Source organism: Erinaceus europaeus, chromosome 11 (assembly GCF_950295315.1).
Source record: "Erinaceus europaeus chromosome 11, mEriEur2.1, whole genome shotgun sequence".
In the NCBI taxonomy this organism is placed as follows: Eukaryota; Metazoa; Chordata; class Mammalia; order Eulipotyphla; family Erinaceidae; genus Erinaceus; species Erinaceus europaeus.
The window spans coordinates 47,639,195-47,663,458 of NC_080172.1; the positions used below are offsets into that span (position 1 = coordinate 47,639,195).

The 24,264-nt window shown below is 40.2% G+C and overlaps 1 protein-coding gene across 2 annotated transcripts in view; it reads right to left on the bottom strand.

Moving 5' to 3' along the window:
- Nucleotides 1–24,264, bottom strand: part of NUP210L (nucleoporin 210 like) — a 147,815-nt gene that overhangs the window by 63,784 nt on the left and 59,767 nt on the right. For both annotated transcript variants that reach the window (XM_060201462.1, XM_060201461.1), the window contains exons 16-21: nt 23,169–23,342; nt 12,405–12,597; nt 9,174–9,262; nt 7,961–8,065; nt 7,560–7,661; nt 3,987–4,115 (exon numbers count right to left, since the gene is read on the bottom strand). In XM_060201462.1, the coding sequence (XP_060057445.1) occupies nt 3,987–4,115; nt 7,560–7,661; nt 7,961–8,065; nt 9,174–9,262; nt 12,405–12,597; nt 23,169–23,342 (792 nt within the window). The remainder of the gene's footprint in view (nt 1–3,986; nt 4,116–7,559; nt 7,662–7,960; nt 8,066–9,173; nt 9,263–12,404; nt 12,598–23,168; nt 23,343–24,264) is intronic.

Genomic DNA, 24,264 nt, shown 5'->3' on the forward strand with positions numbered 1-24,264 from the left:
CTTCTGGAATGGAAAGTGTTGTATAAACCTATTAGGTTCATTTCCTCTATGGTTTCATTTAAAAATCACTATCTCCCTGTTGGATTTTTTTTTTGTCTGAGTAATTGGCTCTTATTGTGAGTGTTGTGCTAAGCTCTACTATTATCTTATTACTGTCAATACGTCCCTGAAGTTCAGTTGTTTTATATATTTAGGTGCACTTAAATTTCGATTATATATATTTATAATGGCTATATTTTCTTGTTGTATTGATCATTTAACCATTATGTAGTGTCCCTCTCTATCTCTACTTTCTTTACCTGAAAGTATATTTAATCTGAGACTAGAACTGCTGTTTCTGATTTTTTTTTTTCTGCATTATTGGCTTGGAACATCTTGCTCCATCCTCTTACACTAAGCTTCACTTTATCTTTTGTTTAAAAGTGTGTTTCCTATTGACATATAATAGATCATGTTCTTTAATCCATTTAGCTGCTCTGATAATTTAACATGTGAATTTAGAATATTCACATTCAGGGTGATTATTGATATATATGGTTAACTTATGACCATTCTGGTTTTTGTTTTAAGGTTGTCGATTTTTTTTCCCCATTTGCTCCTATCTGTCATTTTGGGTGGATGGGTTCCTTTCTTAAAATTTTTTATGGGAGTCAGGAGGTAGTGCAGCGGGTTAAGCACAGGTGGCGCAAAGCACAAGGAATGGTATAAGGATCCCGGTTCGAGCCCCTGGCTCCACACTTGCAGGGGAGTCGCTTCACAGGCGGTGAAGCAGGTCTGCAGGTGTCTCTCTTTCTCTCCCCTCTCTGTCTTCTCCTCCTCTCTCCATTTTTCTCTGTCCTATCCAACAATGACAGCAATGACAACAATACTAATAACCACAAGAATGATAAAACAACAAGGGCAACAAAAAGGAAAATAAATAAATAAAATTCTAAAAAAAAATTTTATTGGGAGTCGGGCGGTAGCACAGCGGGTTAAACGCACTTGGCACAAGCGCAAGAACTGTAGTAAAGATCCGGGTTTGAGTCCCGACTCCCCACCTGCAGGGGAGAGTCTTCACAGGCGGTGAAGCAAGTCTGCAGGTGTTTATCTTTTTCTCTCCCTCTCTGTCTTCCCCTCCTCTCTCCATTTCTCTCTGTCCTATCTAACAACGATGACATCAATAACAACAACAATAATAACTACAACAATAAAAAGCAACAAGGGCAACAAAAGGGAAAATAAGTATAACATTTTTAAAAAAAATTTATTATCTTTATTTACTTATTGAATAGAGACAGCCAGAAATTGAGAGGGAAGGAGGTGATAGAGAGGGAGAGAGACAGAGAGACACCTGCAACATTGCTTCACCACTTGCAAAGCTTTCTCCCTGCAGGTGGGGACTGAGGGCTTGAACCAGGTCCTTACACATTGTAACATGTGCGCTCAACCAGGTGCACCACCGCCCCCTGTGGATGGAGTTCTATGGTGATTTCCTCACTAATTTTGCTTGTATTTTTTATTGTTCTCTGTTTCTTGTTTTGTATTGTGGTTACCATAAGTGTAATAAATAACATATTGTATATTAAAAAGACTTTTTTAAAAAAGTCTTGGACTAATTAGTATTTGATAGTACTATTCTGTCCATTAATTTCCTCCATTTCATATTTGCAGGACAGAGTATATATGACTAGCAGTTCTTATCTTTTAGTATTTTAAATATGTAATTCCACTTTCTCCTTGCCTCAAGGGTTTGTGAATAGACATAAGATAACAGCCTGATAACTTTACATTTCTATGCCACTTCTTTCCTTTCCCTAGCAGTCTACAATATTCATTCCTTGTCTTTGAGTTTTGATTGTTTCACTATGATATGTCTTGGTGTTGGTCTTTTTGCATTTAGGTACTTGGGTGTATGCTCTGCTTCCAGGGAAAAATTACACACACACACACACACACACACACACACACACACACACACACACACACACATTTCATTTGTTGGAAATAGTTTATTATTTTTTTCTTGTATTCTTTTTTTTTTAATTTTCCTTATATTCTAAGGATTGCCTGGGTGAGGAAAATTCTCAGTTATAGTTTCCCTGAATATAGCCTTTATTCCTTTCACTCTATACTATTCCTCAGTAATTCCTATCACTCTTACATTTGACCTTTTGATGGAGTCTGCTATTTCACAGAGGGTTGCTTCATTCTTTCTAAACCTTTCTTCTCCATCATCTTTAAACTGAAAGAATGGGCTAGTTGTATCTTCTAGTTAAAAATCACTGTTTCCCTTCTTTCTTCTTCCTGAGTCTACTTCTGAAGCCTGATACTTGAGTTTGTACTATACACACTCTGCAATGCTACTTGAAGTTTTTCTTCCATGCTTTCTAACTGCATAGTGAATTCTGATTGAAATTCTTCTTTCATGTTTTCTAATTTACTGGAGAACTTTGTTTGGAGTTCTTCTTTTGTGTTTTCTAACTCCTTAATGAAATAGTCTCTCAATATTTTTTTAAAAGATGTTTAAGACAAAGAGAAATTGAGAAGAGAAGGGGAGATGGAGAGGGAGAGAGAGAGACACCTGCAGCTCTGCTTCAACCTTTGTAAAGCTTTCCTCCTGCAGGTGGGGACTAGGGGCTTGCACCTGGGTCCTCGTGCACTGTAATGTGAACATTTAAACAGGTGTACTACCACCTGGTCCTGTCTTTCAACTCTTGAGTATGCTTCTCAATACTGTACTTAAGAGTCTTGGAGAGATTCCATAATGAGTTTTCTATAGTCTTTCTATGTCTGAATTTTTCCTGGAGTCCTATTTTATTTCTGTCTTTTTGAGTTGTCATGTTCTGGTTTGTTTTTGCTATTTGTGCACTTATTGTGCTGGTTATTCCTGAGCCAATAGGTGTTACTATTATTATTAGGTGATGGGGATGTAGGATTGGGATTATGTTCTTTGTTATTCTCTGGAGCTGTTATTTTTAATTTTTAAAAAATTATCTTTATTTATTTATTGGATAGAGACAGCCAGAAATCAATAGGGAAGGGGGGAATAGGCAGGAAGACAGACAGAGAGACACCTGTAACATTGCTTCACCACTCACAAAACTTCCCCCTGGAGGTGGGGTCTGGGGGCTTGAACCTAGGTCTTTCTGCATTGTAACATGTGCACTCAACTAGGTGTGCCACCACCCAGCCCCCCAAGCTGTTTTATACTCTAGTTAGTGTGCATATATGGCTTCTCTATAAAATTTCAGTCTGAGTACAAGCTACAGGGATTTGCTACTAGGTAGCAGTTGTGTTCAAAGAAGAAGGGCTCAGTTTACCATATGACCATCAGCTGTCGCCTATTACCTTTAATCTGCCAGCTGCCACAAATTACCTTCTGAATGTCTGCCTTAGTAAACTAAAGGGAGGCAGACCACACTGGTCTAGCAAATCCCCTGCTATTATGGTATGACCCCGCTACCAGTTCAGCAGACTGTCACCCCAGATGCCATGGGTCAAAGCTCAGAGGTTGCCCCCTCTCATAGTCAGCACCCTGCATAGCCTTGATGGCAAAATGGTGCCATTTGTTGGTGGAGCTCCTAACATCCACATGCTTGGCTTCAATTCTGTGGCCCCCTCACCCCAACTATGCACACCAGCACTCACCTGAGGCCTCATTGTCTGGAGATGTCCCAGCTACAGTTTAGTGAGGTATGTGGGTTCAATTGTGGTCAACATTTGTTGGCTTTTTGGGGGGTGGGGTGGGGAAGAGTCTTTGCTGTCCACTGTTAGTCTACAGTGGCACAGCAGGTAGAACACAAGACTTTTACAGATGAGGCCCTGAGTTTGATCCTCAATATCACATGTGCCAGAATGGTCTACTTTTCTCTCTCTCACCTTCTCTTCTTAATAAATCAATACATAAATATTTAAAACACTCCAGCAGATAAACATAGAGTAAGTGATGCAAGAGAGAGAATGAGACCTGATTTATTTATGAGAAAAAAGTAAACATCTCTCACCTTATCAATCAGATCAAGCTCCAGTTCTTGTATGTCTGACACCATGAGGTGGGCCACTGCTGGACCCAAGAAAGCCAAACACAGATCATATACTTCTAAGGTGAGCAATCCAGGATGTACTGGAACTAACTAGGAGGAAGAAAGTAGTAGCTGGAGAAAGAAATAGTGACCCCCAGAAGGTCACTTTACATGTTTTTGGTATAGCACAATATGTACTTTAATGTGATGTTTCAGTTAAATAGTAAAATACAAATACCCTTATCAAGTATTAACTGATAAAAACCAATTTAAATGAGTTGAACTCAAGCAGTAAACCCCATATACAGAGTCCAGGATAAAAAAAATTCTGAATTATGAATAGGGAAATATTTCATGTAGAAAACCTAGTCCATTTATGTATGCTGTAGTCATCAGTAGGGGAGAAAACACTGAAAAGACTGACACATTTGTTTCCCTTCCTGTACTACACTCCTGCACAACAGCCTACTCTTTCATATCCTTCCCATACACACAGTACCTCAATCTCCCCTTTGAAAAACAAATATGACTAAGGTAAACTAAATTCCTCTAAGCTCTTAGAAAGGAATTATGTGTATTTTATTTATTTATTTATTTATTTATTTATTTATTTATTTATTTCTTCTAGAGCTTTGCTGGGGCTTCTTGGACTCTTTTTTTCCAGGTAGAAGGTGAGAGACAGAGAGGGAGAGAGACACAGAGAGAAGGAAAGCCACCACAGCATTGGCCAACTGTTCACAGAGCTTCCCCCTTTGTTGTGTACAGTACTCTCCCATGTGGTTGTACAGGTGCCCTCTCATGGGTAAACTATCACCTGATATTATATAAATTTACAAATATAAGGTATTATTATTTATTAATTAAAGGAGTTGGGGAGAGGCTGTGAGAAAGAACCAGAGCAGAGCATCACTCTGGCACATAATGAACCCAGGAACCTCATGCTTTAAAGTACAATACCCTAGCCACTGAGCCACCTTCTGGACTGCAAGGTATTATTTTTATTACTCAAGGCAACAAAAATCAAATTCCTTGGCAAAGTGACAATGGGATCAGCTTAATGTTTTATGTAGTCACATTCTCTATTCAAAACATCATACATTCAGATTATAAGGTCAATAGTACATCTTACTATCTACATAGTTCTGTGATATGAAATTTATAGAAATGGGACAGGAAAGATAGCTTAATGGTTATGCAAAGAGACTGTCATGCCTGAGGCTCTAATCTCCCAGGTTCAATCACCTGCACCACCATAATAAGCCAGAACTGAGTAGTACTCTGGAAAAAAAAAATCACAGAAATGATTCTTCATGGGGCCAGGTATACCTGGTTGAGTGCACACAGCACCATGTGCAAAGACCTGGGTTCATGCCCCTGCTCCCCACTTGTAGAGGGGAAGCTTTACAAGCAGTGAAACAGGTCTGTAGGTGTCTCTCTTTCTCTCTCCCTCTCTTTCTCCCAGCCCACTCAATTTCTCTCTGTCCTATCAAATAAAATGGAAAGAAAGAAAAAAATAAAGAAAAAGTGGCTGCTGAGAGGAGTGGGTTTGCAGTTAAGGCATTAAACCCCAGTGTTAACACTGGTTGCAAAGAGAAAATGGGGGGGATGACTTATTTTGCCAATTTTGATATTTTGTGACATTTCATTATTTTTATTGAAGTAATAATGCATTTTGACATTATATAAGGTGTGTATCACTGAAAATCAATATGTATGTACTTTATTAAGTTTACCACTGAAAGTCCAAATTCATCCTTCACCATACAGTTGTCTCTTTATTTACCTTCTCTCCCCTTCCTTTAAGTAGTCCCTAATTTACCTTCTAGTTTAACGGTTTATTTCCACTTATTTTATTTATTTGTATTCTCTATGTACTACATGAGTAAAATCATGCAATTTTCTAAGCCATTGCTGCTTTATTTTTTCCTTATATTTGATAGTACAGAAAGAAATTGAGAAAGGACGGAGAGATAGAAAAGGAAAGAGAAGGAAAGACACTTGTAGCATTGCTTCACTGCTCATGAAGCTTGTTCCCTGCAGGTGGAGACTGGAAGTTTGAACCCAGATCCTTATGTACGGTAATGTGTGTATGCAACCAAGTGTGCCACACTGCCTAGCCCCTACAATGTTTTTCTTTCTCTATTCGGCATATTATGTTTAGCATGACATCGTCTGCATGCATGAGTTCATCTTTTTTTTGCCTCCAGGGTTATTGCTGGGGCCTGGTGCCTGCGCTATGAATCCACGGCTCCTGGAGGCCATTTTCCCTATTTTGTTGCCCTTATTGTTATTATTGTTCTTGCAGCCATTGTTGTTGATACCCTTGTTGTCATTGATGTTGTTGTTATTGGATAGAACAGAAAGAAATCTAGAGAGGAGGGGAGAGAGGGAGAGAGAAGGATAGCCACCTGCAGACCTGCTTCACTGCCCATGAAGCGACCACCCTGCAGGTGGGGAGCCAAGGGCTTGAACCAGGATTCTTACAATGGTCCTTGCGCTTCGCTCCATGTGTGTATAACCCGCTGTGCTACTGCCCAACCCCCCTTTTTAAAGATTTATTTATTTCATGAGATAGAGAAACAAGGGATGTGAGTGGGAGGGGGGCGGGAGAGAGAGATCAGAACAGCACTTTGGCAAATGCAGTGCTTATTTATTTAGCCTCCAGGGTTATTACTGGGGCTTGGTGCCTGCACCATGAATCCACTGCTACTGGGAGCCATTTTTCCCCCTTTTGTTGCCCTTGCTGCTTTATCATTGTTGTGGTTATTATTATTATTGTTATTGATGTCACTGTTGTTAGGACAGAGAGAAACGTAGAGAGAAAACGGGAAGACAGAGAGGGGGAGAGAAAGATAGACACCTGCAGACCTGCTTCACCACTTGTGAAGCGACCTCCCTGCTGGTGGGGAGCCAGGGGCTAGAACCTGGATCCTTATGCTGCTCCTTGTGCTTCAGGCCATGTGCGCTTAACCCACTGTGCTATGGCCCAACACCCCCCCATCTAGCTATTTAATCATCAATCTATTAAAAAAATTTTTTTTTAATTATCTATTTATTTATTGAATAGAGACAGCCAGAAATCAAGAGGGGAGGGGCTATAGGGAGAGAGACAGACACCTGCAGCCCTGCTCCACCTCTCGTGAAGCTTCCCCCTGCAGTTGGGGGCAGGGGGCTCAAACACGGGTCCTTGCGCATTGTAACCTGTGTACTCAACCAGGTGTGCCACTGCCTGGCCCCCTCTAATCATCAATCTCAAGAGTATTCCATTGTATATATACACCACTTCTTATACATTTGTCAGTCAGTTGCCACTTAGGGTGTTTCCAGGAAATGAACTTTCTTTTAGTTTTAGTTTCCTACACAGTCTTTTTTATCCAGAAACAAAAAAACTGTTTAGTGCTGTGTCTAGTTGAAGAAAAAAAAAGTCCTAATTTTTGGTTAAAAAAGAGACAAACTTTGCATTAAGTTTGCGACACAATAGCATTTTCCTGACCATTCTCCTAGTAATAAGCTTTGTCCTGAGACTACCAGTTCCAAAGTATCTCTAGAACTAACCTCCACAGAGCTTTCAGCTTCCATGTAGGTGATGATGACAATGTCTTGTTCACTGCTATTGACTGAAAAATAGCCAGATCCTTCCACAAGGTTAAAGATTTCCTATGGGAAAATTAAACATACAGTACTCCATTCCCTTTGGTTTATAATTAACTCAAAGAAAGCAATAACCACCTATCTGAGAAAAAGTAGGAAATTAAAAGATTAATGTAATGAGGCCAAAGACAAAGTATAACAATTAAAATATAATTCTCAATGATAAAATCATTACATATGCACTGCATATGCATTTCAGTGATTTTCAACACACATGCGAGCTCTTTGATATACTGCTAATTTTAGTAACCCAATTCTTTCCCCTAAAGTATGATTCCATTTAACCAGACCCCTACAGCTTCTACCTTCACATCAGGGTGGTTATAAATGGTGGCATTCTCAGGCAATACAGTGACATCATCCACAAGAAGCAGCTCTACAGCTGCAGATCTGGGCAAGTTGGAAAGTTCCTAGAAATGCAATTAGAACCACAAAGTGAATACAAACTTTCAATTTTTCAGCTCAGTGAGAGAAGATTCCGGTACTCTTTCCAGTCAAAATATACAGTTTTGATTTAATTCAGTTATAGTGACTTAAAAACCCTAAGTTTCAGTTATTATATATATATATATAATATATTATATATACATATAATTTTTTTCTTTTTTCCCTCCAGGGTTATTGCTGGGGCTCGGTGCTGGCAATATGAATCCACTGCTCCTGGCAGCCATTTTTTCCATTTTTATTGGATAGAACAGACTCTATACGTTAACTTTTTTTCAGCCACCAGGTTTCAGATGCTAACATGATGCCAACCAGACTTCCCTGGGCAGATGACCCCACCAATGAGTCCTGGAGCCCTGCTTCCCCAGAACCTCATCCTACTAGGGAATGAGAGACAAGCTGGGAGTATGGGTCAACCTGCCAACGCCCATGCTCAGCGGGGAAGCAATTATACAAGCCAGACCTTCCACCTTCTGCACCCCATAATCACCCTGGGTCCATATTCCCAGAGGGATAAAGAATAGGAGAGCTATCAGGGGAAGGGATGGGATACGGAATTCTGGTGGTGGGAATTGTGTGGAGTTGTACCGCTCTTATCCCATGGTTTTTGTCAGTGTTTCCTTTTATTAAAAAAAAAAAAAAAGAACAGGGGCTGGGTACACCTGATTGAGCGCACACATTGCAATGCTCAAGGACCCAGGCTCGAGCCCTGGTCCCCACATGCAGGGGGAAAGCTTTGCAAGTGGAAAAGCAGGACTGCAGGTATCTTTCTGTCTCTTTCCCTCTCTGTCTTTCTGACAGTCTCTATCCAATAAATAAATAAAGATAATAAAAAATTTAAAAAAAGAACAGAGAGAAATTGAGAGAGGAGGGGGAGATAGAGTGGGAAAGAGAAAGAGAGATGCTTGCAGAACTGCTTCACCGCTTGTGAAGTGACCTCCTTGCAGGTGGAGAGCCGGGGGCTTGACCCAGGATCCTTGAGTGGGTCCTTGTACTTAGTACTATGTGCACTTAACCCAGTGCACCACCACCCAGCCTCCTTTAATTTATATTTATGTAACGATCTGCACTTACATTTGGACTTTTCTTCACTGAATAGCCCACAAAATTGACTCCAATGAGTACAGTTCCTTTAATCTGATGTACTTTAAGTATCTGATGACCTGGAGACATATAGAAGTGAGAAGCAGTAGCAGAATACAAAAGTGTATACAAACAAACAAACAAAATGAAACAAAACAAACAAGCAAACAACCCCCCCAAATTCTACTCTAATTTTTTCTTATTGGTGTTTTACTAGGGAGAGAAGAAAAAAAGCCCTCAAATGGGAAAATGCACAAGAAACAGGAAATCACATTTCATGCTGACCCTGACACTACATTCCTGGATTCTGGATTAACCACTTTGTTTCTCAGTACCTTTATTAAATGAGGGGTTCAGTGAATAAAAAAAAAAACAACATTTTTTCAGTTGTGTTTGTGAGTTCAAAAATAGGTTGAAAACAATCGTAACAAGTTGAATACAGAAACAACTTTTGGTTGTTTTTAAATTGGGATTGAGCAGTATATAGTTTTGAAACTGTCATGTAGTCCCTTACTCAAAAAACAAACAAAAAAATGGGGGGGGGGAACCACGAAATGAATTCATGCACCATACTGCTGAGCAGTGTCCAAGTCTAAGTTTCTCATTTTATTTTTTCTACTTATTTTTATTCTTATTTATTTTTTAAACCTATGGAAATAGGATTAAATTTATTATTGTTTATTTATTTATTGGATGGAGACATTTATGATGTTTTCCCTTATGGAGGCGGGGACCAGGGACTTGAACTTGGGTCCCTGCACACTGTAACATGTGCATTTAACTATCAGGCTTATGTGCACCACCAGCCAGCACCCCCTAAGTTATTTTTTAAAGCTTTATCACTTGGGGAAACAGGGAAAGGGGGAGACAGAGAGAACCAGAGCATCACTCTGGCACATGGGATGCTGACTTTCAAACTTAGGACCTCATGTTTGACAGTCCAACACTGAGCTACCTCCTAGGTGGCCCAGGCCTAATAAAAACATGTGTGTGTGTATATATATATACATTTGACTTATAATATATAACATATATTTAATATATATTAAAAAGTCTCGCCCTTTTCTATTTTTTCTTAATTTTTGCTCCAGATATAGAGAGAGGGAAAGAAGAAGAGATGGCAAAGGAGAACGGAAGAGATACCACACCACTGTTCCATTACTCCTGAAGCTTCTCCTTTTCAAGATGATCTCATGTTGTGGCCAGGGAGGTTAGAACCCAGGTCCTCAAGCATGGCAAAGTATGAGCTCTACTAAGAGATGTATCCTGATCTCTCAGAATTTTGTTTTAAAGAGTTACCTAACTATTCATTATGAAAGAGAGAGAATGAGAAAAGAGGAAAATAACCAGAGCTCTTAAATAAATTTAAGTATCTTTATTTACTTAAAAGAAAAAGAGCTCTATAGGCCAGGCAGTGGTGTACCTGGTTAAGCACACACATTACAGTGCACAAGAACGTGGGTTCAAGCCCCTGGTCCCACCTGCAGGGGGAAAGCTTCACAAGTGTGCCCAGCACATGTGATGTCAGGGATCAAACCTGGAAGCTTATGCCTGCAAGTCCAACACCTTATCTACTACACAACCTCTACACCACTAGTTAGGTCTCTGTCTAGCTGGATGTATGATTTTCATTTATTTTAAATAATACTTGTTGGGGGTGGGCAGTGGCGCACTGAGTTAAGCGCAAATAGTGCGAAGTGTGAGGACCCCGGTTTGAGCCCCCTGCTCCCCACCTGCAGGGGAGTCGCTTCACAAATAAGAGAAGCAGGTCTGCAGGTGTCTATCTTTCTCTCCCCCTCTCTGCCTTCCCCATCTCTCTCCATTTCTCTCTGTCCTATCTAACAACGAGGACATCAACAACAACAACAACAATAATAACTACAACAACAGCTCGAAGTTGGGTCCTTGCTCATGGTAACATGTGCGCCTAATCAGGTGTACCACCTCCTGGCTCTCCCTTTATGTTTTCTTAAAATACAAAGATCACAGAAGCCAGACTTTCCACCTTCTGCACCCCATAATCACCCTGGGTCCATACTCCCAGAGGGCTAAAGAATAGGGAAGATGAGGGCTGGGTGGTGGAGCAGCGGGTTAAGCACACATGGCGCCAAGCGCAAGGACTGGTGTAAGGATCCCAGTTTGGGTCCCCGGCTCTCCAACTGCAGAGGGATCACTTCACAGGCAGTGAAGCAGGTCTGCAGGTGTCTATCTTTTTCTCCCCCTCTGTGTCTTTCCCTCCTCTCTCGATTTCTCTCTGTCCTATCCAACAACAACATCAATAACAGTAACAATGATAAACAACAAGGGCAACAAAAGGGAAAAAATAGCCTCCAGGAGCAGTGGATTCATAGTACCAGCGTTAACCCTGGAGGTTAAAAAAAAAAAAGAATAGGAAAGCTATCAGGGGAGGGGATGGGATAGGGAGTTCTGGTGGTGGGAATTGTACTCCTGATATCCTATGGTCTTGTCAGTGTTTCCATTTCATAAATAAAAATTAAAAAATACGAAGATCAAAGGTGAGACATGATAAAATAAACTCATAGATAACAAATAATAACTAGTGCAGGACCATTCAGAAAATATAGAAAAGGATTTGTAGCAAAAACATATACATATAAAGAGGCCAGGAGGTGGCGCACCTGGTTGAGTGCACATGTTACAGTGCTCAAGGACACAGGTTTGAGGCCCCGGTCTCCACCTGCAGGGGGAAAGCTCTGCAAGTGGTGAAGCAGGGCTGCAGGTGTCTCTCTGTCTCTCCCTCTCTATCACCCCCTTCCCTCTCTATTTCTGACTGTCTCTATCCATTAAAAATAAAATAAAGATAATTTAAAGAATTAAATATATAGTTTAAAAAAACATATACATATAGACAGATAGTCAATCCATATCTGTGACCTTAGGAAAATTATTACAGTTTACACTGGAAGGGGTTGGGGACACAGAATGGTGTGAAATGGGTGGGAATGGTGTGAAATTAGACCCCTATTATCTTATAATTTTGTAAGTAATAATAACAAAAAGGTTTTGCCTGGCTGGTAAGGTAACAATGGCTATGCAAAAAGCCTTTCATTCCTGAGCCACTAAAGGTCCCAGGTACAATCCCCAGCATCACTATAAGCCAGAGTTGAACAGTGCTTTGGTAATAATAATAATAAATTTTTAAAAAGGAAAAGAAAACAAAAAAATAAATAAGGAGAGAAAAGGATTTGTAAATTCAAATACCATGTAGCCGGGTCTGCCCACTGCCATCATCCTTTGCTACCATCTCCATTGAGTTACCATCCTCAAAATGAGCTAGTGTTTCATTTGAGGATTTCCATTCGAGAATTAGTGAACTGAAATTGTCAAACTTTCTCCGGTGCTGATCAAATACTGCCAACTCTAGGACTGTGTCCCTCAGGCTTGATACAGGAATCTGTATTAAAGCAAAAAGAAGAGAAGAAAAGAAAAGAGAAAGAGAGGTGAAGCTAGGGATTAACTTTTTTCTTTTTTAATTAAAAAAAAATTTAGGGAATTGGGTGGCAGCACAGTGGGTTAAGCGCTGGTGGCACAAAGCGCAAGGACTGGCTTAAGGATTCTGGTTCAAGCCCCTGGCTCTCCACCTGCAGGGGTGTTGCTTCACAGGTGGTCTTTCTCTCCCCCTCTCTGTCTTCTCCTTCTCTCCCCATTTCTCTCTGTCCTATCTAATAATAACAACTTCAATAACAACAACAATAAAAAACAATGGCAACAAAAGGGAAAATAAATAAATATTTAAAAAATTAAAACAAATTTTAATCTTTATTTATTTATTGGCTAGAGACAGCCAGAAATTGAGAGGAAAAGGGGGTAATAGGAAGGGAGAGAAACAGAGAGAGACACCTGCAGCCCCGCTTCACCACTTGCAAGCTTTCCCCTTGCAGGTGGGGACCAGGGGCTTGAACCCAGGTCCTTGAGAACTGTAACATGTATGCTCAATCAGGTGTGCCACCACCCAGCCCCCAGCCCCTGGCCCCCTAGGTATTAACTATTCTTGTTCTTGCTTTTTTTTTTTTTTTTTTAACTTACAGACACATTAAAAACAGTATATCGAGCTGGGAAAATAGCTCACTTGGATAGTGTTCTGTTTTGGCATCTGTGTGACCCAGATTGTAGCCTAGAAGGAAATTTCAGGACTGTAGCCTCCCACCCCACCCCCTTTCTACCTCTATCTCTATCTTAAAAAAAAAAATTATACTAGACATCTATATAAACCTACTCTGGATTTACCACTTGCTTTCTCTATTTCTTCCTTTACCTTTTTCATCCTCCATAGGATGTATGCATGCATAGGATGTATGCATGCATATGTGTGTCACTTTTTCTTTTCCCAAATGCTGTGCCACTTTACCCCTAAATATGTTCAGCATACATTCCCTCACAGTGAGAGCCTTCTCGTAAGTAACAAGAAAATGATTATCCCTCATAAGAATATTAATATTACTATAATTTAATGCCATCTATATACTGTCACCCAAGGTTTATACCAAGGTTAAATGGCGCAGTTACCTCACACAGCAAAAGTTCACCACTTCTGGACTGACTTTAAAAAAAAAATTTTTTTTATTATTGGGGAATTAATGTTTTACATTCAACAATAATAGTTTGTACATGCATAACATTCCCCAGTTTCCCATATAACAATACAACCTCCACTAGGTCCTCTGAATCCTACTTGGACCTGTATTCTCCCCACCCACCCCCACCTCAGACTCTTTTACTTTGGTGCGATACGCCAATTCCATTTCAGGTTCTACTTGTTTTTTCGTTTCTGATCTTGTTTTTCAACTTCTGCCTGAGAGTGAGACCATCCCATATTTATCCTTCTGTTTCTGACTTACTTCACTCAACATGATTTTTTCAAGGTCCATTCAAGATCGGCTGAAAATGGTGAAATGACTTTTTTTTTCTTTTTAAAGATTTTATTTATTAATTAATTAATGAGAAAGATAGAAGGAGAGATAGAAAGAACCAGACATCACTGTTACATGTGCTGCTGGGTTAAACTCTGGACCTCATGCTTGAGAGTTCAAGGTTTATCCACTGTGCCACCTCCTAGACCATGACTTATTTTTTCTTCAGAGAAATGCTAACATATGTGTTCTACCAGATAAGCCACCTGCTGCCTACCCCATGCTTAAAAGATCATTTTCATGCAAATCCATTTATTGAGGAAATATTAAACAAGACTGTTGTCCCAGGGGTATAGTTTCACAGCTTCTCAAGATAAGTGTCACTAAATTGTTATTTCCCTCCATCATAAGGTTATGGGGCCCTAAACTCCTTTTCATGTCCTTTCACTTAACTTTTTCTTTTTTCCTCCAGGGTTATTGCTGGGGCTCAGTGCCTGTACTATGAATCCACTGCTCCTGGAGGGCATCCCGCCTCCCCATTTTTGTTGCCCTTGTTTTTATTATTATTGTTATTGCTGTTGTTGGCTAGGACAGGGAGAAATTGAGAGAGGAGGGGAAGATAAGAGAGGGTGAGAGAAAAATAGACACCTGCAGACCTGCTCACTGCTTGTGAAGCGACCCACCTGCAGGTGGGGAGCCAGGGGCTCGAACCCATATCCTTACACTAGTCCTATGCTTCATGCCACGTGTGCTTAACCTACTGCACTACCACCTGGCCCCCTCACTTCACCATTTGAATCCTTGGACCTGTTGAAATAGTTTACAGCTTGACTGTTTATTTTATGTTTCACCCTATATTTTCCCTTGCTTTGTTTAAGTCCCATCTATGAACAAAAGATGGTCCGGTATGTGTCCTTCTCCTTCTGGCTTATTTCACTCAGAACTATTCCCTCAGTTCTATTCATGCTGTAGCAAAAGAGTTCTCATCTTCTCTTGTAGCTGAATAGTATTCAATTTTGTATATATACCACAACGTCCTTATGTACTTATCTGTTACCGGACACGGGTTGTTTCCAATTCTTGGATATTACATATAGCATAGATTTCATTGGATAAATATTTTTGTGTCCTGTGAATAGAATCCCAAGAGAGGAATTCTGGGCCATATGGTAGATCTATTTTTAATATTTGAGGTACCTCCAGGCTGCTTTTCTCAGGGGCTAGACCAATTTACATTCACATCGACAGTGCCTCCAGGATTATCATTGGGGCTTGTACTAAGAATCCATTGCTCCTGGAGGCCATTGTTTCCATTTTGTTGCCCTTGTTGTTATTGCTGTTATTGGATAGGGTGAAAGAAATCAAGAGAGGAGGGGAAGACAGAGAGGGGAAGAGAAAGACACCACACACCTGCTTAACCTCTTGTGAAGCGTCCTCCCCATCACTGCAGGTGGGGAGCTGGAGGCTCCAACCAGGATCCTTGCACTGTCCGTGCGCTTTGCACCACGTGCGCTTAACCCGCTGTACTACTGACTGGCCCCATTTAATCTGTTCTTCATTGACTAAGAAATAACTTCTATACTCTCATTCTTGGAATTGTAGTCAACCTCACTTAGTATAAACTTTGATATTCTAGTTTCTAGGTTAGGTAATTCATTTATTAATCTTATTAACTCATTAATCTTATTAGAAGATTTATTTAGTTTCATAAGTGAGACCAGAGCATCACTCCAATATGTATGGTTATAAAGAGTAAACCCCAGGGCCCACACATTCAAGACATTCACTCTACACACTAAGCCACCTCCCTGTCAATATACCTCCATTTATTCCTCATTTCCTGTTAGCTACATACCAGTTATATTACTACTTATTATTATTATTCAGTGTGAGTTTGGAATAGAGGTAAATGCCCTACTTATTTTTTTTTAATTTTTATTTATTTATTGGATAGAGACAGCCAGAATTCAAGAAGGAAGGGGGAGAGAGAAAGGGAGTGAGACAGAGAGACACCTGCAGCCCCACTTCACCACATGCAAAGCTTTCCCCTTGCAGGTGGGGACTGGGGGCTTGAACCCTGGTCCTTGCATATTGTAACATGTGCGCTCAACCAGGAGCACCACCACCCAGCCCCGCCCTACTTATTTTTAATGCTAATAAGATATTTGGAGGCAGAGCTACTAGCAGCAGATCACTTTCTCTCCTCTCCTCTCCTCTCCTCTCCTCTCCTCTCCTCTCCTCTCCTCTCCTCTCCTCTCCTCTTCTCTCCTCTCCTCTCCTGGATCAACTAGGAATACCAAAGGAGACCACCCGGGACCGAAACAAGACAGGACTAGAATGACCACAGGAACCCAGTAAATCACCGGTGAGTACAAACACATGTGGCTGGTGACAGAGAGGAGAGAGGAGCCTAAGGAGAGATTAAGTGACTGCTAACAGTTCAGCAGTTGATCAGTTGAGACACCACCTCCAGTCTGCTCCACCAACAAGGGGACAGCTGAAGGGAGGAGAGGACTCCCCAGAGACTCACCAAGTGCAACTCTGAGTCTCCATTGCTACTACCCTCAGAATCTGGAGTAGCGACAGGGAGGGACACCAGGGGACAGAGATCTAACCGGGAAACTCAGGAGAAGACCTATACCTCGGTGGCATAGCTAAGGGGCTGTGAAAGTCTCTTTGCATAACCACTGGATTATCTCTGCCACACCCTGCTTTATCTCTTGGTCAGGAGTCAGTGATTAAGCTGAAGCCTATTAATAGTTTAAAAGCCCTCCGGCTCCCATAGCCTACAGGGAAGAAAAAAAAAAGAGGCTTTTAAACCACTGAGCTCCAACTCAGAGATTTAAATACTACTGAAACAACTGTTAACTTCCACCACTGTGAACCCTTTAATTAACTTACTTAGACACAAGTCAATCCAGGAAATAGTGATCAATAATTTGAAAAGTGCTGATAAAGGGGACTCATAACATAATATATAAAATGGTTAAAATAAAAAGAAGAAATATTGGAGAATCAAACCAGGACAAGAGCCCAGCTAAAAGTCCTCCAGAGGGTGAAGCACAAAATAATGAGTTCAACATCCAAACATTAGCTAAGGAAATAATAACAGGAGTAAAGAATTTGAAAAAAAATTATAATCAGAAATACAGGAAGAACAAATGAGAATATGGAAGAAAATACTAGTTATCTCATAGTTATTAGAGAGCTGAAAGCTGAAATCAATGAGCTAAGAATACAACTAGCTGAAAAAGCTAAAACAGTATCAGAGCAGGGCAACAAAATAGATGAACTCCAGAAAACAGTAGAGGGCAGAGAGAATAGAATCTATGAGGCTGAAGACAGAATTAGCAAGATTGAGGATGAATTAGAGACAACTAAAAAAGAAGTAAAAGATCTCAAAAAGAGATTAAGAGATGCTGAAAACAACAACAGAGTCCTATGGGATGACTTCAAAAGAAACAATATACGCATTATTGGCTTACCAGAGGAAGAAAGAGAAGGAGAGGAAGAAAGCATTTTCCAGGCCATAATAGCTGAAAATTTCTCTAGTCTAGACAACATCAAAGACATAAAGATTCAAGAAGCCCGGAGCGTCCCAAACAGAATTAACACAGACCTAAAGACACCAAGACATGTCATACTTAGAATGGAAAGGAATAAGGATAAAGAAAGGATCCTTAAGGCTGCAAGAGAAAAACAAAGAGTCACCTACAAAGGAAAACTCATAAGATTAGCAGCAGACTTCTCCATACAAACACTACAGGCCAAAAGAGAATGGCAAGATATCTATCGAGTGCTCAATGAGAAAGGCTTTCAGCCAAGAACACTATATCTTTCTAGACTGTCATTCAGACTAGATGGAGGCATCAAAACCTTCTCAGACAAGCAACAGTTGAAGGAATCAACCATCACCAAGCCTGCCCTGAAAGAAGTTCTGAAAGGTCTCCTATAAACAGTCAGACCACCACAAATAGGACATATATCAAAACACTCTAAAACTCTACAAGAATGGCATTAAGGGAGTCAGGCTGTAGCACAGCGGGTTAAGCGCAGGTGGCGCAAAGCACAAGGACCGGCATAAGGATCCCGGTTCGAACCCCGGCTCCCCACCTGCAGGGGAGTCGCTTCACAGGCGGTGAAGCAGGTCTGCAGGTGTCTTTCTCTCCTCCTCTCTGTCTTCCCCTCCTCTCTCCATTTCTCTCTGTCCTATCCAACAACGACGACAACAACAATAATAACTACAACAATAAAACAACAAGGGCAACAAAAGGGAATAAATAAATAAATATTAAAAAAAATAAGAATGGCATTAAAATATCTTCAATCTTTGATATCAATAAATCTCAATGGCCTGAATTCACCTATTAAAAGACACAGAGTAGGAAGATGGATCAGAAAACACAACCCAACAATATGCTGTCTACAGGAAACCCACCTAACTCAACAAGACAAACACAGACTTAAAGTGAAAGGATGGAAAACTATCATACAAGCCAATGGCCCATAAAAAAGGGCAGGAACAGCTATTCTCATATCTGACATGATAGACTTTAAAATAGATAAGATTAAAAAAGATAGGAATGGACACTACTTAATGCTCAGAGGATCAGTCAATCAAGAGGACTTAACAATTATTAACATCTATGCACCCAATGAGAAGCCATCTAAATATAGCAAACTTCTACTGAAAGAGCTACAGCAATATATTAACAGTAACACAATCATAGTAGGGGACTTCAACACCCCACTCTCTCAACTTGACAGATCATCCAGGCAGAAAATCAGAAAATCAATAAAGACATAATGGAGCTAAATGAAGAGATAGATAAACTAGAACTATTGGACATTTTCAGAGTTATTCATCCCAAGAAACTGGAATACACATTTTACTCAAACCCACATGGGTCATTCTCAAGGATAGACCATATGTTAGGCCACAAAGACAGCATCAGCCAATTCAAGAGCATTGAAATCATCCCAAGCATCTTCTCAGACCACAGTGGAATTAAACTAACACTTAACAATCAACAAAAGATTAGTAACAGTGCCAAAATGTGGAAGCTCAACAGTACACTTCTTAACAACTTCTGGGTCAAAGAGGAAATCAAGGAAGAAATCAAAATGTTTCGAGAGTTCAATGAAAATGAAGACACAAGCTATCAAAATATTTGGGACACAGTTAAAGCAGTCCTGAGAGGGAAGTTCATAGCTATACAAGCACACATTAGGAAATAAGAAAAAGCACAAATAAACAGCCTGATTGCACATCTTAAAGACCTAGAAGAAGAACAACAAAGGAACCCTAAAGCAACGAGAAGGTCAGAAATCACTAAAGTTAGGGCAGAAATAAATAACACTGAGAATAGGAAAACCATACAAAAGATCAACGAAAGTAATTGTTGGTTCTTCGAAAGAGTAAACAAAATCGACAAACCGTTAGCCAGACTCACGAACAAAAAAGGGAGAAGACCCAAATAAATCGGATAGTAAATGAAAGAGGAGCTATCACAACAGACACTGCAGAAATTCAACATATCATGCGAGGCTTCTATGAACAACTATATGCCACCAAGCTAGAGAACCTGGAAGAAATGGACGATTTCCTGGATACCTACCAACTTCCAAAACTAAGTAAAGAGGAAGTGGATAACATGAACAGGCCCATCACAGCTAATGAAATTGAAACAGTTATCAAAAATCTCCCCAAAAATAAAAGTCCTGGACCAGATGGTTTTACAAATGAATTCTATAAAACCTTCAAAGAAGAACTAATACCTCTACTTTTAAAAATCTTCCAGAAGATTGAAGACACTGGAATACTCCCTGCCAGCTTCTATGAAGCCAACATCACCCTGATACCAAAAGCAGACAGGGACACAACCAAAAAAGAAAACTACAGACCAATATCTCTGATGAACATAGATGCGAAAATATTAAACAAAATTCTAGCCAACCGGATACAGCAGTATATCAAAAAGATTGTTCATCATGACCAAGTGGGGTTTATCCCAGGCATGCAAGTTTGGTTTAATATACGTAAATCAATCAACGTGATCCACCACATCAACAAAAGCAAGACCAAAAGCTACATCGTCATATCAATAGATGCAGAGAAAGCCTTTGACAAAATACAACATCCCTTTATGATCAAAACACTACAAAAAATGGGAATAGATGGAAAATTCCTGAAGATAGTGGAGTCTATATATAGCAAACCTACAGCCAACATCATACTCAATGGTGAAAAACTGGAAGCATTTCCCCTCAGATCAGGTACTAGACAGGGCTGCCCACTATCACCATTACTATTCAACATAGTGTTGGAAGTTCTTGCCATAGCAATCAGGCAGGAGCAAGGAATTAAAGGCATACAGATTGGAAGAGAAGAAGTCAAACTGTCCTTATTTGCAGATGACATCATAGTATACATAGAGAAACCTAAAGAATCCAGCAAGAAGCTTTTGGAAATCATCAGGCAACGCAGTAAGGTGTCAGGCTATAAAATTAACATTCAAAAGTCAGTGGCATTCCTCTATGCAAACACTAAGAAGAAATGGAAATCCAGAAATCAATTCCTTTTACTATAGCAACAAAAACAATAATATATCTAGGAGTAAATCTAACCAAGGAAGTGAAAGACTTGTATACTGAAAATTATGAGTCACTATTGAAAAAGACACAAAGAAGTGGAAAGATATTCCATGTTCATGGGTTGGAAGAATTAACATCATCAAAATGAATATATTACCCAGAGCCATCTACAAATTTTTTTTAAAAAATTTTTTTATTTAAGAAAGGATTAATGAACAAAAGCATACGTAGGAGGGGTACAACTCCACACAATTCCCACCACCCAATCTCCTTAACCCACCCCCTCCCATGATAGCTTTCCCATTCTCTATCCCTCTGGGAGCATGGATCCAGGGTCATTGAGGGCTGCAGAAGGTAGAAGGTCTGGCTTCTGTAATTGCTTCCCCGCTGAACATGGGCGTTGACTGGTCGGTCCATACTCCCAGTCTGCCTCTCTCTTTCCCTAGTAAGGTGTGTCTCTGGGGAAGCTGAGCTCCAGGACATATTGGTGGGGTCTTCAATCCAGGGAAGCCTGGCCAGCATCCTGGTGGCATCTGGAACCGTTTCCAGGAGATGTGGTCGGAGCTCAGCCGCTAGTGGCTTCTCAGTCCGCCATCTTCCTCGAAAAGCCATCTACAAATTTAATGCTATCCCCATCAAGATCCCAAGCACATTTTTTAGGCGAATAGAAAAAATGCTACAAATGTTTATCTGGAACCAGGAAAGACCTAGAATTGCCAAAACAATCTTGAGAAAAAAGAACAGAATCGGAGGCATCACACTCCCAGATCTCAAACTATATTATAGGGCCGCTGTCATCAAAACTGCTTGGTACTGGAACATGAATAGACATACTGACCAGTGGAATAGAATTGAGAGCCCAGAAATGAGGCCCCACACCTATGGACATCTAATCTTTGACAAAGGTGCCCAGACTATTACATGGGGAAAGCAGAGTCTCTTCAACAAATGATGTTGGAAACAATGGGTTGAAACATGCAGAAGAATGAAACTGAATCACTGTATTTCACCAAATACAAAAGTAAATTCCAAGTGGATCAAGGACTTGGATGTTAGACCACAAACTATCAAATACTTAGAGGAAAATATTGGCAGAACTCTTTTCCACATAAATTTTAAAGACATTTTCAATGAAACGAATCCAATTACAGAGAAGACTAAGGCAAATATAAACCTATGGGACTACATCAAATTAAAAAGCTTCTTCACAGCAAAAGAAACCACTACCCAAACCAAGAGACGCCTCACAGAATGGGAAAAGATCTTTACATGCCATACATCAGATAAGAGTTTAATAACCAACATATATAAAGAGCTTGCCAGACTCAACAACAAGACAACAAATAACCCCATCCAAAAATGGGGGGAGGACTTGGACAGAATATTCACCACAGAAGAGATCCAAAAGGCTGAGAAACACATGAAAAAATGCTCCAAGTCTCTGATTGTCAAAGAAATGCAAATCAAGACAACAATGAGATATCACTTCACTCCTGTGAGAATGTCATACATCAGAAAAGGTAACAGCAGCAAATGCTGGAGAGGGTGTGGGATCAAAGGAACCCTCCTACACTGCTGGTGGGAATGCAAATTGGTCCAACCTCTGTGGAGAACAGTCTGGAGAACTCTCAGAAGGCTAGAAATGGACCTACCCTATGATCCTGCAATTCCTCTCCTAGGGATATAGCCTAAGGAACCCAACACATCCATCCAAAAAGATCTGTGTACACACATGTTTTTGGCAGCACAATTTGTAATAGCCAAAACCTGGAAACAACCCAGGTGTCCAACAACAGATGAGTGGCTGAGCAAGTTGTGGTATATATACACAATGGAATACTACTCAGCTGTAAAAAATGGTGACTTCACCGTTTTCAGCGATCTTGGATGGACCTTGAAAAAATCATGTTGAGTGAAATAATTCAGAAACAGAAGGATGAATATGGGATGATCTCACTCTCAGGCAGAAGTTGAAAAACAAGATCAGAAAAGAAAACACAAGTAGAACCTGAAATGGAATTGGCGTATTGCACCAAAGTAAAAGACTCCGGGGTGGGTGGGTGGGTATAATACAGGTCCATGAAGGATGATAAATGAAATAGTGGGGGTTGTATTGTTAAATGGGAAACTGGGGAATGTTATGCATGTACAAACTATTGTATTTACTGTTGAATGTAAAACATTAATTCCCCAATAAAGAAATAAATTAAAAAAAAAGATATTTGACAGGGAAGAATATTAGCAAAACTGATTGGAAATTATCTGGTGAACTCTCAACTGCCTATTGCCACATTGATAAGATGACTATGTACCTAAGGACAGTAAACACGAAGTCCCTTGGCATCATTAAGTGTAGTCAGTTCTGATCTAGTCACCTCTTCTCAGACACTGTATGAGAATGTATAACATCTAACATTGCCATGATTTTAATTTTAATAAAACAAAAGCTATTTTTCAAGTAATTTATCTCTAAAGCATGAAAGATAAAAGTGCTAAAGTTAGTTGCAAGCAAAGTACTTACCAGTTGCTTGTTATGCTGTGGCAGAGGACATGGCTGGGCACTCGCTGGCACGTTGTATACTGGGGTTACTGACATGCTGGCAGGGTGAGCACATATGAAGCGCACCTGGACAACTTCTATAGCTGGACTAGGGTTCAAGACACCTGGGTGATTTCCAGTTCGGAAGGTCAAGACCTTTAAGGAAACACCAGAATAGGTGTGCTAAATGAGTTAGAATTATTTATTATTTTATTTTTTTTACCAGAGCACTGTGCAACTTTGGCTTATGGTGGTGTTGGGGATTGAACCTGGGACTTTGGAGCCTTAGGATAAAAATCTTTTTGCATAGCCCTTATGCTATCTCCCCTGCCCAAATTAGAATAATTTAAAATCTGGCATAGGTTCCCTTTGGGCATTGTCATCAGGCAAATTCCTTAAAGACATTATAGTAGTTAATTAAAGTAGTTAAGATATCACAAAAACTTTCTTGCCATGACTTCATCTCCCCAGATAATAATTTGGGTCCACCTGCATATCAGATGTCAGGCTCAGGCAAAAACTAATAAAGTCATGGGCCCTTTGAAATATACCTAAAGTAGACCTACTAGCTATTTCCAAACCAGAGACCCCAAATCTTCATCTGCAATATTCCAGCCTTTAGGTTCATGATTAGTCAACAATTCATATGGCTTTATATGTTAACTCTTTTTCAGCCACCATGTTCCAGATGCTACCATGATGTCAACCGGACTTCCCTGGACAGATAAGCCCACTAATGTGTCCTGGAGCTCTCCTTCCTCAGAGCCCCGCCCCACTAGGGAAAGAAAGAGACAGGCTGGGAGTATGGATCGACCTGTCAAACACTCATGTTCAGTGGGGAAGCAATTACAGAAGCCAGACCTTTCACCTTTCATACCCCACAGTGACCCTATGTCCATACTACCACAGGGTTAAAGAATAGGAAAGCTATCAGGGGAGGGGATGGGATACAGAGCTCTGGTGGTAGGAATTGTACCCTTCTTATACTATGGTCTTGTCAGTGTTTTCATGTTATAAATAAGTAAATAAATAAAATAAAATAATAAACGATATCACAAAAACTTAAAAACAAAGGGAA